The following is an 18,835-nucleotide window of genomic DNA, read 5'->3' as shown; positions in this document are numbered from 1 at the left end:
ATATGGGGAGTAGGTCAGCAGCACCTACATCTCTCTCCATGTCATGGGTTTCCAAGGGCAAAGTGGGAATGGGTTTAATATGGCAAGGGTTTCAATTATTTGGTGATGTTGCTTTGGACTGGAGAGGGTCTGGAGAGGACATGATTGACCAAGAAACAGGTGTTTTCTCAGTGGGATGGAAGTGAGAGGCCAGACTGGGTTGGAGTGGGGAGAAACACGAAGAATTCAAGAACTGGACAGCAGACAAAGGCCAAGGACTTCATAATTTCTGAACTTAAAAATGGAAAGCATAATGCTGGTGGTCAACAAAAGAGGTTTAAAGACAGTCTCAAGGCAAATCTTTAAAAAGTAGTATAAACACCAACAATTGGGAAACACTTGCCTGCGAGCACTCCAGTTGGAGACCACCCTTTACCAAAGGTGTCATGGGCTTTGAAGACACTCAAACTCAGGACATAAGGGGAAAACGTGCTAAGAGGAAGGCACGCTTGGCAAATCCACACTGTGATCAACTCCTGCCTGGAAACCAATGTCCCCACTGTGGAAGGACGTGTGGATCCAGAATTGGTTTCCACAATCACTTACAGACTCATTGTTAAAACCGTGTTTATGGAATACAATCTTCCTCGGCTACAAGTGATCGCCAAAAAAGAACTGGACATATTCAGACTGACACACGCAGAGAAAAGGAAAATAATCAGAACACCTTATTTGAAATCCTAGAAAAAGTTAGAAATGGCATTAACACGAATAGTACTCGCTAAAAAATGCAGCTGTTATCTTAATGATTAATATACTAACTGAAATGTAATTAGAAGTTGATTAAAAAAATGAACCACAGCAATATAAGAACTGGACAAAAAACACTGATCAAGGAATGCGGGGAAACATTTTGCTTAAATTGTATAAATTTGGAATTAATTAGAACTATTTTGATATTAATTGGTATCTGTATAATTGGCAAAACTGTGGTAATATTGGGTAAATATTGGAAAATTAATACAAATTTATATTTAAAAAAAATAATCCAAGTGCCTCCCCCCCCCACAAAGTTGAAAACTCCTGCATGAAGCATTCAGCTGAGTGAACTGCACCAGTAATACTTACTGTAGGTTCTCTAATTTACAAGCTGGATCCTTTAGTCCCATACACAGCAACATCATTCCTATGTTCCACACTTTATTGAAACGCAGATCTAACTCTCTCAGCGTCCGGCTTGTACGCAGAACTTTGGCGAAACCCCAACAAGCAGTTCCTGAGAAAGAACAGTTGGATAACCTGCAGAGGACAGCAAAAGAAAAAACAAGAATACTCCTGGATGAGTTGTGAATAGAATTTCAAAAACAAGAACAATCAGATTGGAAGGGACCAGAAGAACCATCTAATCCAAGCCCCTGCAATGCAGGAAACACTGAACATGATTATTTTTTTAAAAAAGCAAGCAAAATAAGTGAAGGGTTTTGCACAATGGGTCAGAAAGGACAGTGGGGTGGCTTTCTGGTTGCCAAATTCCCAGGTCCAAATGAGGCCAGTGCGGGTCTGCCATGAGAATGGCCCCTTACACTCCTTGGTGAGTATTTTATTTTGTTGAGTTCTTAGTCTCTCAACAGTTTACATTATTAGGGCAGCCTTAAAAACTTAACATTTGTTTCTTTGCCAACATTTCTCATTTCCCCAAACATTCTCCAAAAAGACACAAGAACAAGAGAAAGGGAAGTTTTGTAGGCAGAAACAAATAAAAACTCAAATAAACACACATTTAGTTCAAAACTGGAGTAAACATTTTCTTTTTTAATGTTAAATAAGGACTAGCAGATCCAAACCATGTGAGAATAAGGAACTTAAAGTGAGCTTTATATGGGGAACAAGCTGACTACTGGCAAGGTGGTTAGGCTTTGAAAGGGTTGTCAATACAACAGTGTATGTGACTGCAAAAATCTGGTTGGTTTTCCAGGTGCACAATTATTTCATTGTTGTTCTGCTTGTTAACACTCACACGAGCTTCTGCAGCCTGCAGTTAGGATGTTTTAAACCTTCAGTAAGTTGGCGGATTCCAAAATTTCCTAGTGCATTGTCTGATAAATCCAGATCTGTCAGGGTCTGCTTGGTAGAGAGCACAGAGGACAGGTCCTCACAACATGCTCCTGTCAGTGCACAGCTATATAACCTACAGCAAACAGAAATACAAGTACGAAAATAAAACATGTTTATGCATCTGTCCCCATCTTTTCCTTTCCCCATTGCCATCTCCTAAGATATTCTGGTTGCCTTGGTGCTGGCAAAGTGCCAGTGGAATGCCTCAGAGGGAAAAGCTGTATGTACATATGACTACATCCCACATTTCCACACCTTCCGTCACAACAACAAAAGTTGGCTAACAAAGTTGTCATGTTCCTTTCTGACCCACACCTCCACATATACGGTTTCATTTGCATCTCTGATGTCAAGAGTAGGGCTGGGCAATATCTGGTTTTCAACATCGTAATATACCACCAACTAACCATCAGTGATATATCATGATATCTGAAATAATATTGAAAAAGGCTGAAAAAGTGGTGGGGCTGTGGAGTGACTAGGAGAAAATGAAGAAGGTTGCCTGCTTGCTGGGCAAAGGAGCTCCTGCCCACTCCCTCCCATCCTCTCTTTGCAGCTTGGCCTTGGCAGAGGGAGCCTGAGAAGGTGGAGGAAAGACAGCCTGTCCCACTTGGCTCAGGCAAAGGCAAATGTGCAGACAGGCAGATGGGAGAGCAGGCAATTGAGCTGGCAATACAGTGGTACCTCGGGTTACAGACGCTTCAGGTTACAGACTCCGCTAACCCAGAAATAGTACCTTGGGTTAAGAACTTTGCTTCAGGATGAGAACAGAAATCGCGCGGCGGCAGCAGGAGGCCCCATTAGCTAAAGTGGTACCTCAGGTTAAGAACAGTTTCAGGTTAAGAACGGACCTCCAGAACAAATTAAGTTCTTAACCTGAGGTACCATTGTACACTGCAGCTTCCTGGCTGCTGCCAGTACAGAGCAGGCAGATGGAAGGAAAATGCTCTGTGCTGGTGGTGGCCAGGGAGCCGTGATGTATTGCCAGCTCAAAAAGTCTGAAACTGGTATCACAATCTGAACTTCATATCGGTTTCAGATGATGAATTGAAATATCACCCAGCTCTACTCAAGAGGGTTAGCAGACAGAGATGGACTCTCATCCCACTTACTGCTGACCTCACTTGTCTTCAGGATGAAGGAGTGAGATAAACCTTAAACCTTCAATCAGCCCCAACAATCATAGAAAATGCCCACGGATATGAGAGATGTAGTTCAGCAACATGTAGAAGGCCAAAGTTTCCCCAGACATGTTGTAGCAAAAGGAGCTGATACACAGGGAAGCTGAAATCTTAAAAAGCACTGACTCACATCACTTTCTGTATCTGGCAGTTTGGGTGCTTTAGTCCCTCAGCTAGCAGCTTCAGTCCTGAATCTCCGACTTTATTTCTTCCCAGCTCCAGCTCCAACAGTGTTGAGTTAACAGAGAGAAGAGATGCGAGGAAACCACAAGGAACAAGCTGTTCACTAAAAAACTTCACTCTGTGGAGGACAATTGGATGAAAGGATGAAAATCTGTATATAGGAAATGATTCAGCGTATACAATAAAACAAAACAATAACAATGCTAGCATTGTATTTCCTTCTTGCCACAAAATGTCCACGTTCTCTACAATGCAACCTTTAAACATCACCTCCAATACATAGCGTTTGTTGGAAGGAGACATGAGAACTGTGGGTGGTAGCAAGCCTGCCAAGTCTGTCCCCCTAAATTCACTGAACCCTCCTCCCCGGAATGAACATCCTGGGGCATAGTTACCCAAAAGCAGCAGCAGTGCAGGACTGCCCTGATCAGGCAAAAAGCCTTGGTGGGCCAGAAACATGGGCACGATATTGCCTGATTCTGGTGCTCAGTATTAGGCTTGAAAGAGCTAGAGAGGAGCCACTGGGGATACTTCTCTGGGTTTCTTTTCCATGCTTTGAGAGCTGCCTTTCGCTGACTGAAGAAACTGAGGACAGTGCAGAGGAACACCCACTTTGGTCCATCACAGCCAGGATCAGGATCAATATTTTGCCTTTGCAAAAGGACTCTAAAAACGCAAACAGCTTCTTACCTCACATGCCTTAAGTTACTTTTTGGAGACTTCAGTGCTTTGAAGATGGCTGGGTTTTGATACTGTTCACTAAGAGATGAAAGAAAATGTCCTTGTTAAGAAAAGGTTCGTCATATTCTTTTATTTTTATGAAGAGAATAGTGTGGTGGTTTTCAAACCTGTACTTTAATCATGACACACAAATCAAATACCACTGTTGCACAACCTGTCCCACTATCAGTATCATGGTGTGAGTTGATCCAAGGGGTCAGGCCACCTCCCCCCCACACACAAAAAGGATGACTTACCAACAGGATTCCAGCTTCCCAAACAAAGGTTCTTCAGGTTTCCCAAAAATACCACAAGTCAATCGATTCAAAAAATTGTACATAGTCCAGCTATTGCACTCTGGGTCTCTTCTAAGTCTCTGGATCTGGGCCCATAACCTATTGAGATTATTATATTATTATTCAGTAGAAGCCACTGGATGAGCAAAAACTGACTCTTGTATTGAAATAAAAATTATCCAGTCCAAAAAAATGGTTCAAAAAAGCTTTACTCACCGAACAGTGGTGTGCAGTCAGTTGACTAGGGATACTGAGCTGGACCCCTACATGTTCCCGGTAAATTAGAGTATTAAAGTATTAAAGTCTGGTGCCTCCTTCCCAAAGCTTGGGAAGCTTCTGTCCAGCTTAGGGAAGGAGGTGTGATGCTCATGTGCGCAATGTCCCCTGCCCTCTCAAGATGGCGCCTTTGGCCCTAACTCTATCCCTACAAAAAAACTGCACTATCACAGAACTCAGCTCTCAACTTCAAACAATAAAAATTACATACACTCAGTTGCATAACTCTTGCACTGGTTCCAGCATAACGCACGATAACTTAGATTACAAATATCTGGTCCCGACCAGAGATGAATGGCTGATGAAGATGATGGACGACGCTGAAATGGTGAAAATGACCAGGAAAATCAGAAACCAGGAAGAGAGGAACTTCAATATGGAATGGGAAAAATTTACAATGTACTTAGAGAACACTGTAAACAACTAAATACTTTGGCAGGATTTGAGTAACGCTTGTAATATAATAAAAACTAAGGTAAAAATGGACTGTAAGAAAAAAAGAGAAAATATGTAAGGCAGTTGAAAAATATTGAAAATGGTAACCATGGAAGGGTGGAGGGGAGTCTAAGGATTCAGGGAATCCTAAATGCTGATGGTGAGGTTTAATGTTTGAATTTAAATATGCAATGTCAAACTCAATAAAAAAAGATTATACAAAAACAAGTATCTTGCATTTTGAGCTAAAATCAAAGCTCTTCTCCATTGCAACCTCTTTTTCCTGGAGATGAAGATTAACATTTCCATTCTTTTCAGGAGCTCAGAAGAGGCACTACACCCAACATGGATGCCTGCCAGTTTAGATATGCATAGACATGAAATACTTTCTCTTTCATGTGACTGTATGCTGATAACTCTGTGACTGAGCCACAAAGATACAGCCCAGGTAGGCTCCTCTCTAACTTCATGAAAATTTCCTATCATGCTTCACAGTATACAATACAGTATACAATATGCATTCTCTACCTCCCATTTTGATCAGCAGGCTCCAAGCACCACGAAAGTAGTGCATTACTCATCATCCTCCCGAGGAACTGGGATGCTCACCCTGCCATGCCACTCCCCTGTGTTTTGGGGGCCAGACTCCTTTGCATTCTTGCTTTCCTCCAAGGCCATAATCCATAATACAAGGTCATGGGAACATTTAGTTCACACCCACCCACACACTTCCCAACTCCTGCATCTGCCCTGCTGCCACAGTCAACACATTTTGCCCACTCTAGGAATTCCTAATGCAGCAGCTGGTCAGCCAAGAGTTAAATAGGGTCTTAACTGTTTTTTGGCTATTAACCAGAAATCTGTCTATCAAAAGAAGATCTGGCTAGTCAGCATCAAGAATACACATGGTGTGTGTGTGTGTGTGTGTGTGTGTGTGTGTGTGGAGAATTTCATGAGAGCTCAAAGTCAAATGTGTGTCCTCATCAGAAACTCTGGAAAATATCAGAAAAGGGCAAAAAGTTGCTGCATGTGGTGAAATCCCGTGTGTGGAAGTGGCAGGTGCAGAGAAACTCAACATCCCTTATTTAAATAATACATACCCGTCTGAACGTGGTTCTGAATTAGTATGTTTTTCCTCTTCTTCCTCCTCCTCTTTTTCTAGTATTTCTTCAGTAAAATCATAATATCTCATAAATAACATTTCCTCCACGTGAAGGACCTCCAAAGCAGAGCAGTGCTCCAAGCAATATGCCTGGGCCATCACTCTCGTCTTAGTCAGGTATCTTCCGTGTACGGTAACTTCAGTCACATGATCCAATGCACTTTCCACAAAATTTTCCTCTTGGTTCTCATATAAACATTCAAGCCATCGGTGCTTATGCCTCTCACGAACATCCATCTTTGTTTCTGTGGTGTTTTTCACCCATTCTAATAAGACTTCTTTAATCTTAGGTGAAAATTTCCATCCGAACCTCTCTTTCATGTCCTTCATTCCCTTTCCTTCATTTACGAGGCCAAAGAGGAAGCGTACCGTTACTTCTAAATCAGGTCTGGAAACTGCGTAGCTTTCTAATAATCTGACCACATCTCGATTAGGATTTTCAGAACTCAGCCCTTCTCCTTCTTCCAGTAAGTAAGATAAGGCTGCAAAAAACTCCTGGAAGCTTAAGTGAATGAAGCTGTAGGCATGTTCACATTCAATGTTCCTTCTGAAAATGCTCTTGCTCAGAAAGAGAGGGAGGGAGTCTTCCTGATCTAAGCCGAGCTCTTTGATTTCTTCCTCCCAGAACAGTATTTTTCGTTTCCAGATTCCATCTGCAGCCAGAGAACACAAACTTTTCAAGTTCTTTCTAATATGCTCCTTTGATGGGCTGTTGTGGTGCAGCTTTAGCAAGCTGGAAAGGTAAAGCATATAGATGGCAGAGAGCGTGTTGGATGTTTGCCAAAGATCCTCACTGTTCTCCATCTGTTGTACCAACACCATGCAGATGATGCAGCACACAAGGGGAACCGAGCACATGGTGAAGAGGGTTTCGTTCTGTTTTACAAGACTGAAAGCTTGAGTTGCTCGGTCTTTATTCTCAAAGAATTTGTGGAAATATTTCTCTCTGTCCTCTTTTGAAAATCCCAGGATCTTGAAATGGCGACGTAATTCCTCTGAGCACTCACGGAGATACCCCAGGGCTGTTGGTCTCGTTGTTATTATCAAGTAGGATTCAGGGAGGAGTTTTTTCTTAAGTAAGCTGCCCAGGAGGACCTCCACAGGCCCCTTCTGCCAGGGATCAGTACAAAAGGGGTCTGGTTGAAGGGAGCATCTTAATTCATCAAACCCATCAATTACAAACAGCAGTTTCTTCGGATTCTCCAGAATCTTCTTAATTTCATCCTGTCGGGGCCACCGTTTTAAAATGATTTCTGCAATACTACTATCCTCATTACAGAGGTTCATCTCTCCACAATTAATGTAGAAAACATAATCAAACATGGCCTGATAAAGTCTTCCACAGGCCCAGTCAAACATGATTTTTCTTGCCGTTGTTGTTTTCCCGATCCCTGCAGCTCCCTGCAGTACAACAATTTGTGGAAACAGTCCATTTCTATCAGGATTAAATAGCTTTTCAGTGGTATACTCTGTTTGAAGGCTACAATAGTCCATGTAAGTGTCTCGAAAATATACCCATCCTAAAGCCATGATTTCATGTTCTTCCTCCTGCTTTCTGGGACTCTCAATATCAAAGGTTAGCTTTGAATACTGGCAGCTTCGAAGCAGATTTTCACCAAGGGAAGGATGGACTTTTATTGACTGAAATTTGCCCTTTATGTAGTCTCTGTAGGTTAACCTAGAACCTAAGAAAAGGACATGTGCTAGCAGAAGTATTGAGAAAGCACCAAATATTTTTTGTTAGGAATTCCATCTCTTGTCTTCAAATGAGAAAGATCAGTAAATATAAAAAGCTGTTATAGACTGTACATGAACTACACAGACATATATAATCCCATCAGATACAAACATGGAGATGTAAAATGCTGTGGCTCCACTGTTCATGGGGGACAGACTACTGCTAGAATGTAACTCCAGGGCTTAAAAGCTTGCACTGACTGCCCACATGATACTGAGCCAAGTTTAAGATTCTTGTATTAACTTACAAGGCCCTTACCAACTTGAGTCCAAGGTACCTTATGTGGGATGTAAACACAGGAGCAGTCAATGACAACATTCCTAGAGTGTACATGTTAGAGCATGGGGAGGGATGTCTGTCCAGCAAGCAGGTAAACTTCCTGGGGACGGACTTCCTCCGCATGTGACCAGAGGTGGGTGTGGCCTCACCTGTGCAGGTAATGATAAAAGCACAGGGCAGGCAGCCACTCTCTCTCTTGCTCTCTTGCCTCTTGCCTCTTGCCTCTTGCCTCTCTGCCATCTTCATCTTCTGAAGGAGCAACATGCCCTCTTGGCTCCCAGCCAAGAGAGGACAGTAATATCTTACTACAAGATAGATTCTAAGTGTATGTAACCTTTTTAAGCCTGCCTACCTTCTGGGATCATATTGTGAACAGAACGTGAGTAAACTCTTTTATACTTTTATAAAGACTGTGTCGTGTCTTGTATTTTAAGAGGGAACAAAGGGGAAATTACCAGAGTAATTATTATAGAGGTTCTAGCGAACCTGTGCAAGCGTTACCGTTGCGAACTTAAAAGGGGAATGTCTATAAACTCTGCTGATATTTTGGGAACTTGTTAGCACAAGTTGGATAAGGATATAATTAGTCAATATATCCTCTCCTGCACCCCAGAACATTCCCACAAAGGGTTATGGGCCCCGGTATTGCATATTTCTGCGTATCTTTGAAGGATTGCATTGGATTGTGATTTTGAGTTGAGTAGTATTTTTCTGAGTTAACTTCCTGGTAAGCACATGGTCCTTTGTTCCATTGTGCAGTGGGGATTAAGCAACCCCCCCCTTCCCTCAGAGTTCACAGTGACCCAAGGCAGTGAAGAATTGTTTTGCATTTTTAGATTTTTGAGATTTTGATTTTAAAATTTTGAGAAATTTTGAAATTTTGAAGAATTTTCAAATTTTTGGATTTTAAGATGGCTAGAGCAGCTTTTGATAGTGATGCAAAGCTAGGAATGCCTGTGCTGAATGAACACAATTTCATACACTGGAAGCAGCGCTTGATAGCATGTTTAGATTATAAGCACATTTTGGAAGCTTTAAACCCTCAACCTACGGGATCGTCTGAGGAAGCTTTAGCCAAGATAAGTGCTTGGAAACGCATGAACAGCGAAGCTAGACACATAATTTTGAGTGGACTTCGTGATGAGCAGCTATCATTAATAAATAGTACAGATGATGCATCTCAAATCTTAAGAGATATTGAGCGCGTGTATGGAGAATCTAGCATAAACTGCTTCAGAAACTTGGTGTGTAAATTAACCAGAGTGAGGATGAATTCAAAAGAGGAATTCACAGAGCACATCAACAAGTTTACTGAGATTATTCAAAGAATTGATCTGACTCCCAAAGCTTTTGATGAAGATACAAAGATAGCATTTTTGTTATCATCACTTGGACCACGCTTTAGCGCATTTGTAAGTTTGATGGATCATAGACAAGGTCTGACTTTTAAAGACTTGATTGGTTATTTAAAAGAAGAATGCAGAGATAGAGCCGAATCTCCAGTGAGAAATGCTAGAAGCAAAGACAGTAGTTATGCATCTAGGCAATTTACAAAGTCCAAAGAGATGCCTAAGAAAGTGATTTGTTTCAATTGTAACAAAGAAGGACACATTGCAAAGAATTGCAAGGCTCCTAAAGCCAAGAAACCCCACCCCTTTCAGCCAAAAGGGGAAAAGAAGGGGAAATGTGAATGCACATGGCTACTGCAAGAAAGGAATTTAACTGTCCAGAATCGTGAAAATAGACGTAATAAATGGATTTTAGATTCAGGTGCCAGTTCGCATTTTTCATATAAAAAGGACTATTTTAATGAGATAAATGATGAAGAAGGATCTGAAATTGAAATTGCAGATGGCAACATTGTTAAAGCAAAAGGTGCAGGTTCCATGAGTCTGAAATGCAATATAAACAATGAATGCATTGAGAACACAATCTCTAGAGTTTTGTATGTACCAGAGCTGAGCTGCAATTTAATCAGCGTGTCCACACTGGACAAGAAAGGTTTCCAGATCACATTTGGAAATGGAGTATGCAAGGTGACTAGAAATGGCAAAGTGTTTGCTCAAGCAGAGCTAATCAATGGTGTATATGAGCTTGATCTTTCAGAGAATCAGTCTGCAAAAGTGGCACATTCCAGCCAGAAGGATGAAGCAGATCTGGACCTGTGGCACAGAAGGCTTGGACATAGAGACACCAACGTCATTCTGGATCTACAGAAAAGAGATCTTGTAAGAGGTTTGCAGGTAAAGCAGAGCAACAAAGCTCCAGCAAAGTGCATAAGCTGTATTACTGAGAAGGCTGTAAAACCTTCATTTCCACGTTGTGCAGAACAAAGAAGCAACAAAGTGCTTGACATAGTGCACACTGACATATGTGGACCCATGAGTGTTCCCTCACTGGGAAAGAATAGATATATTTTAATATTTCTGGATGACTTTTCAAGATTTTGTGTTGTGTATTTCCTCAAAGAGAAGAGTGAGACAGTGGACAAGCTCCAGGAATACATTGCCATGGTCAAGAATAAATTCCAAAGAGCTCCAGCTGTGCTAATGAGCGACAATGGAGGTGAGTACTGCTCAAATGAAATGCAGGCTCTCCTGGCCAAGGAAGGAATTGCACATGTAACCACAATTCCTTACACACCACAGCAGAATGCCATAGCTGAGAGAAAGTTTAGGTCCATTATGGACATGACAAGGTGCATGCTAAAGGATGCATGTTTGCCACAGAAGCTGTGGGCCGAAGGAGTGTACACATCGGTCTATTTGCAGAATAGACTGCCAACTAAAGGTGCAGAGCGCACACCATTTGAACTTTGGCATGGGAAAGCTCCCAATCTGTCGCACATACGTGTGTTTGGAAGTCCGTGTTACTTCCACGTGCCCAAGGAACACAGACACAAGCTTGACTCCAGGGCAAAAGCAGGTATCCTGGTGGGATACGCCTCTGGAGGCAAAGGATATAGAATTATGGACTTACAAACTGGTAAGACAAATGCATACCATGCAGTTTATTTTGATGAATATGGAAAAGTAGACACTAAGAACACTGTTGTGGATTCTTCCGATGAGTCAGAAAGGACTCAAGAGTTTGTATATTTCCCTTTTGAGACCCCACAAAGTACTAATCTGCCTTCGAGTGTTACAGCGCCCCCTACAGGCGACGCACCAGAAGACGCAGAGGACCAGAACCCTGGCGGCACCAGAGACGAAGATGAGGACTCAGATGGGGACATGCCTGCGTTGGAGGAGGATGAGGAAGCTGATGCGGTCGCAGAACCAGAGGTCAGGCGCTCGTCCAGAACCAACAAAGGTGTCCCACCATTACGGTTGTCCTACTTTGCAGGGTCGGCGTTTCCACAAGAACCTTCCACTTGGGAAGAGATACAGGAGATGCCAGCTGCAGAAGCCAGTCTCTGGAGGAAGGCCGCGCAGGAGGAGATGGATGCACTGCATCAGAACAAGACCTGGACACTCACTGAGCTGCCTCCCGGTAAGAAGGCCATTGGCAGTAAATGGGTTTTCAAGGTTAAGAAGGGTTCAGAAGGAGAAGTGCAGCGCTACAAAGCTAGACTTGTAGCACAGGGATTTTCACAGCGTTTTGGTGAAGACTATGATGAAGTTTTTGCACCAACCGTGAGGTACAGCAGCGTAAGAATGCTTTTAAGCATTGCAGCCTCCAAGAAAATGAGAGTGAAACACATAGACATTGCTACCGCTTTTCTACACGGGCAGATTTCTGAAGAAATCTATATGAAACAGCCCAAAGGTTTTGTGAAACCACATGAGGCACATTTAGTGTGCAAACTGCAGAAAGGACTTTATGGACTTAAACAGGCTGCTAGAGCCTGGAACCAGAAGTTGCATAAAATGCTGACGCAACTTGGGTACAAGCAAGGCGACGCTGACAAGTGCTTGTACAGTAAGTCAAATAATGGACAATTCTCATATATCTTAGCATTTGTTGATGACCTGATTATTGCCACAGCAAGTGAGAAAGACTATACACAGATAGTAAAACACCTTAGCAAAGAGGTGGAGGTCAAGGAGCTAGGAGATGTCCAGTACTACCTCGGGATCCAGGTGGAAAGAGAAGAGGACGGCTCATTTCTTCTCAGCCAAAGACAGAAGATCCACGAGCTGATTGAGCACATGCAGATGCAAGACGCACATCCAGTTGCTACACCGATGGCTACTGACTTCCTGAAGAATCAGCAGGATTCGAAGCAGTTGCCAGACAACAATGACTACAGGTCGGCGATTGGTAAACTTTTGTATTTAGTTACCACATGTAGACCTGACTTAGCAAATGCTGTGGGGATTCTTAGCAGAAAAGTGAATTCTCCCACTGAGCATGATTGGGCAGGTGTAAAGAGGGTGGTGCGATATTTGAAGGGTACCATGAATTGTAAATTAAGGTTACCAGCCGTCAGAGACCCTAAGTTGGTTGGGTATACTGATGCGGATTGGGCTGGGGATAATGCTGATTATAAATCAACAAGTGGTCATGTTTTCATGTTTGGTGATGGACCTGTTTCATGGGGCAGTTATAAACAGAGCTGTGTAGCATTATCTTCCACAGAATCAGAATACGTTGCAGCAACAGAAGCCTGCAGAGAGATCGCCTGGCTTGATCAACTCATAAAGGACTTTGGGTTGGTGAGAAAAGGGCCTGTCAGCTTGCTAGAGGACAATCAAAGTTGCCTGAAGCTGACGCAGAGTGAGAAGTTCCTGGCCAGAACAAAACACATTGGGGTTAAATACCACTACATACGCCAGATGATCCAGGATGGACTTGTGGAACTATCCTACTGCAGCACCCAAGAGATGACTGCTGACATCCTGACGAAACCCCTACCAAGAGAGAGTTTCCAGAATCTACGTGTCAAGCTGGGACTCTGGGTAGTTGAATAAAGTTGTTTATGTTTTGTGTATGTTGTATTGCCTGAGAAGGGGTATGTGGGATGTAAACACAGGAGCAGTCAATGACAACATTCCTAGAGTGTACATGTTAGAACATGGGGAGGGATGTCTGTCCAGCAAGCAGGTAAACTTCCTGGGGACGGACTTCCTCCGCATGTGACCAGAGGTGGGTGTGGCCTCACCTGTGCAGGTAATGATAAAAGCACAGGGCAGGCAGCCACTCTCTCTCTTGCTCTCTTGCCTCTTGCCTCTCTGCCATCTTCATCTTCTGAAGGAGCAACATGCCCTCTTGGCTCCCAGCCAAGAGAGGACAGTAATATCTTACTACAAGATAGATTCTAAGTGTATGTAACCTTTTTAAGCCTGCCTACCTTCTGGGATCATATTGTGAACAGAACGTGAGTAAACTCTTTTATACTTTTATAAAGACTGTGTCGTGTCTTGTATTTTAAGAGGGAACAAAGGGGAAATTACCAGAGTAATTATTATAGAGGTTCTAGCGAACCTGTGCAAGCGTTACCGTTGCGAACTTAAAAGGGGAATGTCTATAAACTCTGCTGATATTTTGGGAACTTGTTAGCACAAGTTGGATAAGGATATAATTAGTCAATATATCCTCTCCTGCACCCCAGAACATTCCCACACCTTAAGGGCTGCCCAAGTCCTTATGCCCCTGCCTGATAATGGAGTTCTTCAGGTGAGTCCCCGTTAGCAGGTCCACCAGGATCCGATGCATTTGCTTACTGGAGATACTCTTTAACATGAACAAGAAAAGAAAAAAGTGAATCTCCAGCAATGTGCTACGATTTCTTACCTTTCCGTGTTGCTTCTTTGAGATTTGCAGCAATGTCTTCCTTGCCAATATGTTCAAGGACACATATGCATACTTTTACTGCATTGGCTTCACCATAGAAGTCACACATGAGATGAATAACATTGGATCTATCAGCACTGTCCAGCTGAACTTTGGGGATTTTCCCCTTTCCATCATGGTCAATGTCTTGTAGCTTCTGTTTAAAAATGTTAAACTGGTCTTCAAGGAGTTCTTCCAAGGCATCATAGAGGGTTTGACTTAAGGTTTCATTCCTACCCATCGCTAGATCTGGGTGAGCCATTGTGGGTTTGCTTGTTAGAGGCTGGAGCAGAGCTTTGGCGATCTCATAAAAGGACTCTGTTCTCAGATCTGGGGCCACACAAAGCGACAGAAAAAGATGAAAAGCTGTTACTTAGAGATTGTGAAAAGCAAACTGAAGAGATCATAAAGTTGGAAGGAACCCCAAGGATGATCTAGGCCAACCCTCTGCAATTCAGGTGTCCCTTACGGGGATTGAACCTGCAACCCTAGAGTTATCGGCACCATGCTCTAACCAACTGAAATATCACCATAGGTGTAGCCAGGGGGGCAGGGAGGGGCAACTGCCCCCACTAAAACGAGAAAAATCAATAAAAATACAGAGCAAACTCAGATTCTGGCCCCAACGAAGGGCCTACCTTGCCTAACAAAAGGCCTCCCCCCCCCCAATAATCCTGGCTACGCCCATGTCTATCCTCATGGAACAGTCCAATAATTACCTAGCATGCTCCCATAACATAATTCTAGATTACTTCATTTTCATCTGCAGGGATCAGGCCTTGAAGATTGCTGAGAAGCTTCCATTAGAACAGAAATATCCATTAGTAAGGCCAGTATGTTATTAACCGAGGCCAATAGGATTGACCATATTTCACCAGCGTCTAACAAATCTGCAGCGCTTACTCAAAATAAAAGCAATTACTGGATAAATTTAAAACATTATGGTATTATTAAGCTTGGGCACAACAAGTTAAAATGTCTTCTTTCCTTAGGCTTCCAGTGGCATTTATTTGATTTGACTGACTATTGCGGGTTGGTTCTTAATTTAGTTGTGGAATTATTTGCAGTGACTCTCAGTCATGTTGTTAGCCCCCTTGGAGACCTGCCTTGGGTAGAAAGAGAGGATGTAAATATTTAAATTAAATTAATTGTGATAAACTAAAAACTGTTATCTGAAAATTGAAAAGCAGGTTCTGAAATCTTTCTTAGTCAGTCATCAGTGTTAATGACACACACATTAATTACATAACATACTTTTTTCAGTATTTCAGATGATCGCTAAAGCAAAGTAATTATTATATCAACATGCCCTGAGCATGATGTGTAGTGTCTTCCCTGCAATACTCCTAAGGAAAAAAAACACTGGCTGACTCTCCTCCTGCATACAGAAAGCAAGTATGTAAACAAGCCAGCACGTCTTAAACATGGGGCAATTTGGTTTTTATAAAACCATTTTATCCCACTCTCCCCACCTCAGTTTTTTGAAACATTCAAAGAAGATGAACAGAAATAAAAAGAAAATGCATGTTTGTAAAAGAAACAAAATCAATTAAGAGCAATAACTAAAACAAATGCAGGGTTTGGGGTTTTTTTTAAAAGAAGATTAGCGGGAAGTATTTTTCAACACTGTAACTGAGCCCCGGGGGCATAGGTTTTAGAAGCAGGTTTTCCCACCTCACCAATTTCCCTTCAGACACATTATGAAAAAGAGAAAGAACCCCAAAAGGATACAAAGCTCGCTTTGCACCTTTCTTACACCTTGTGTCAGTTGTGGTTTCTCCACACTAGTCAGCCAGTAGTTCTTATCTGCTATACAGGATGATTATTTCATGGATCTGCTTTTAGTTCAGCAACAGCTGCAAGAAGAAGGGCGCTTTCAGGGCGTTAAGAAGGTGATGAACATGAAGCCACCTTCATCTGCCCCAAGATGAAAGAGGATATTCCCGCCCAAAAGAAAGTGGTGTTTCGATACGGCTTCGGCAGTTTAAACATGACAACTGAATGCATTGTAACCCTGACACTGCCTATTATTTAAGTGCTTAATAAACACACGCGTCTAACTCCGCACATCTTCCTCTTTCCAAACCGCACAGCTTGCGTCCCGCTACGTGCTCAGAAAAGCAGCAAAAACCTTGCCCTCCTGAAGCACTAATGACGCAACAGGTCTCTGAGAAAGCGCAGAGCGCCTTTCGCCCATCGCAGCTTCCCCCTCAGATCGAGGAGCGGGTGAGAATGGTGGCCCCTCTCGCCTCCTCCCCACGAGATCTCAAACTCCCCTTTTTCCAGGCTGCGACGTGAGAAGGGAAGAGCCCAGACGACCGCGGGGGAAAGGCCCAGCGGAGAGAAGGGCAGAAAAAGCAGGCGCGGCCACTCGGGCGCATCTCACCGCTCGGCTTCCCGCTGCTCCAGCGCCCATTTCTCCTCGCCGGGCCGCCAGTGTCTTTTCTGGACTTTTAAGGAGTCATGCGCGTCACTTTCCCATAAACGCGAAAGGCACGCACAGCGCTGGTGACGCAGCAGGCAACGGCCTTGCCTCGCAGGTTGCTGCGCTCCAGATCCAGAACCCCTCTTCGCCCAAACACTCGCCTGCCCTCCCTGGTCTTGCCCACAGCGAGGCGGGAGTTTGCCCACCCACCGGCAAAAAGAAAAAGAAACCCGGGATACTTAGCCAGAGGTCCTATATATCATAACTGCTGCCTCTCCCTAGGAGCTGTTCGCAGACGGACTGTGATTTGCAGGATCTCTGTTGCTGCATGCATAGTCTCTATGCGGCACCGTCGCTTAAAGGTCTCACAAATTAGGCTTCAATACACAGCTGATGTAAATTTTTTGTCTGAACTGGGTATTTGCATACATGAATTGCTCCTCTCACTGAAACACACACTCCCAAGTCAGGAAACTCAAGTGTTTCAGCTCTTTTTTGAGCTGCCCAATTTTAGGCTGCTCCGTTTAGGTCAAGAGTCACTCTACTGTACTTCAAGGTTAGAGTATGCAACACACTCTGTGTGGGGTTTCCCTTGCAGCTGGTCTGGAAGCTGTAGTTAGTGTAGAATGACTGCTGATAGGAGATCGGTCCTACCACCAAATCATACCTCCGCTCAAAGACCTGCACTGGCTGCCAAGTTCAAGGTCTTACTCTTTAAGAGCTTCAGACCAGTTTACCTTAGGGATTCCCCACCACATGTGCCTACCTGACCATTTTGCTGTGCGGACCTTGCACTCCTGCAATGACCATATGATGTTCACTCCACATCTGAAAGAAGTTGAGCTTTCAGTGTAGCAGCACCTCTGGGATTCCTTGCACTATACAGTATTAAAGTTATGTTTAATGTAAATAAACTGCTGCATTTTTAGTTTGCATTGTAAAGAAAGCTTCTGTATTTTTCCATGAAGCATGGTGTTTTTTCACACAAGGGTAGAACTAAATTACGATTTGAAGCACAAGGCGATAAGTTGGCTGTAAAAGAGTTTTACTACTGTTTACATATGCAGCTAAGAAAGAGGTATTGGCTCAGAGAAACACACAGAATAGCAGGCGGGCAGCTCTCTTGTTGGGCGTTGGCCAGCATGTAGCAGAAGAAAGAGAGTGAAGCAATACTTTGATTTTTATCTGGAAAAGTTATATTTTCTTCTGCAAAGATGTTTGGAAATATCACACTGGGACCAGTGGGCTATTAGAGTACGAGTTGTTTGTCCAAACCACATTTTTAGCAGCAATGATTGAAAAAGATACATAAATATACAGGAACCAAGTGAAAGAAGATGACATGGTTGTTTTCTTTGTAATGACAGAATAACTGGGTCAGGCACAGGATTTTATGATTCTAGCAGAAATAGCAAACACAGAAGATAGAATGCTAACCCATCACTTACACCAGTTTCTGTGTCTTGCACTCTGGGTGTTTCACCCCCTCAGCCATCAGCCTCATTCCTGACTCTCTTAGCAGGTAAATTCCCAGGTCCAGCTCAGATAGTGATGGGTAGGTGGGAAGAACAGATGAGAGATGCCAACCACCAATAGCATGGAGCTAAGAATGACGCAACCTGAGGGGGACAACCACATTTAGAGGCAAGAATAACAGCATGCATGGTCTATCAAAATGATCAAGGGACTTCAGCAACTCCTATGAAGAAAGGTTACAACATTTGGAGCTTTCTAGTTTAGAAAACAGGCAAAAAACCAGGGGCATAATAGAGGCGGGTTATGAATGGTGTAGAGCAGCGGTAGGCAATCTAAGGTCCGGGGGCCGGATCCGGCCCAATTGCCTTCTCAATCCGGCTTGCGGACGGTCCGGGAATCAGCGTGTTTTTACATGAGTAGAATGTGTGCTTTTATTTAAAATGCAACTCTGGGTTATTTGTGGGGCCCAATGACCACTGTGCTCTTACTTCTTCAGAGTAAGAGCAAAGATAAGGTGTAACAAAGTAAAGTCATTACCACTGAATTCCTAACATACTGCTACAAGCTCTGTAAAATATAAATCCTTGATATATTTTTTAAAAAGTGAAAATACACGCAGCGTGCCCGCACACACTTCATAAGTCATCTTAAAATGCATATGGACTTTCTTCTTTAAAATGACTATGCTTTGGGAGCCCTTGTATCACAGTATGCCCTCAACTTTTCTGGTGGTTACTTTCAATGGATCACACCTAAAGCCAATATTGTGTATAGTAAAAACACATTGGGTTCAAG

The 18,835-nt window shown here is 43.0% G+C and overlaps 1 protein-coding gene across 1 annotated transcript in view; it reads right to left on the bottom strand.

Annotated features, from left to right (window-relative positions):
* LOC309331119 (uncharacterized protein) overlaps positions 1 to 18,161 on the bottom strand; it is a 45,308-nt gene extending 27,147 nt beyond the window's left edge. Inside the window, exons 1-9 of the mRNA XM_081843172.1 lie at positions 18,013 to 18,161; positions 14,101 to 14,469; positions 6,282 to 8,032; positions 5,795 to 5,976; positions 4,436 to 4,573; positions 4,149 to 4,217; positions 3,406 to 3,576; positions 1,997 to 2,167; positions 1,108 to 1,278 (exon numbers count right to left, since the gene is read on the bottom strand). Of these exons, the coding sequence (XP_081699298.1) occupies positions 1,108 to 1,278; positions 1,997 to 2,167; positions 3,406 to 3,576; positions 4,149 to 4,217; positions 4,436 to 4,573; positions 5,795 to 5,976; positions 6,282 to 8,032; positions 14,101 to 14,401 (2,954 nt within the window). The 5' untranslated portion in view covers positions 14,402 to 14,469; positions 18,013 to 18,161. The remainder of the gene's footprint in view (positions 1 to 1,107; positions 1,279 to 1,996; positions 2,168 to 3,405; positions 3,577 to 4,148; positions 4,218 to 4,435; positions 4,574 to 5,794; positions 5,977 to 6,281; positions 8,033 to 14,100; positions 14,470 to 18,012) is intronic.
* Between the last annotated feature and the right edge of the window lie 674 nt (positions 18,162 to 18,835).

Source organism: Podarcis erhardii (assembly GCF_964252035.2).
Source record: "Podarcis erhardii genome assembly, chromosome: 1".
Lineage (NCBI taxonomy): Eukaryota > Metazoa > Chordata > Lepidosauria > Squamata > Lacertidae > Podarcis > Podarcis erhardii.
The sequence above is the reverse complement of the archived record's forward strand: the minus strand, read 5'-3'. Positions and strand labels throughout refer to the sequence as shown.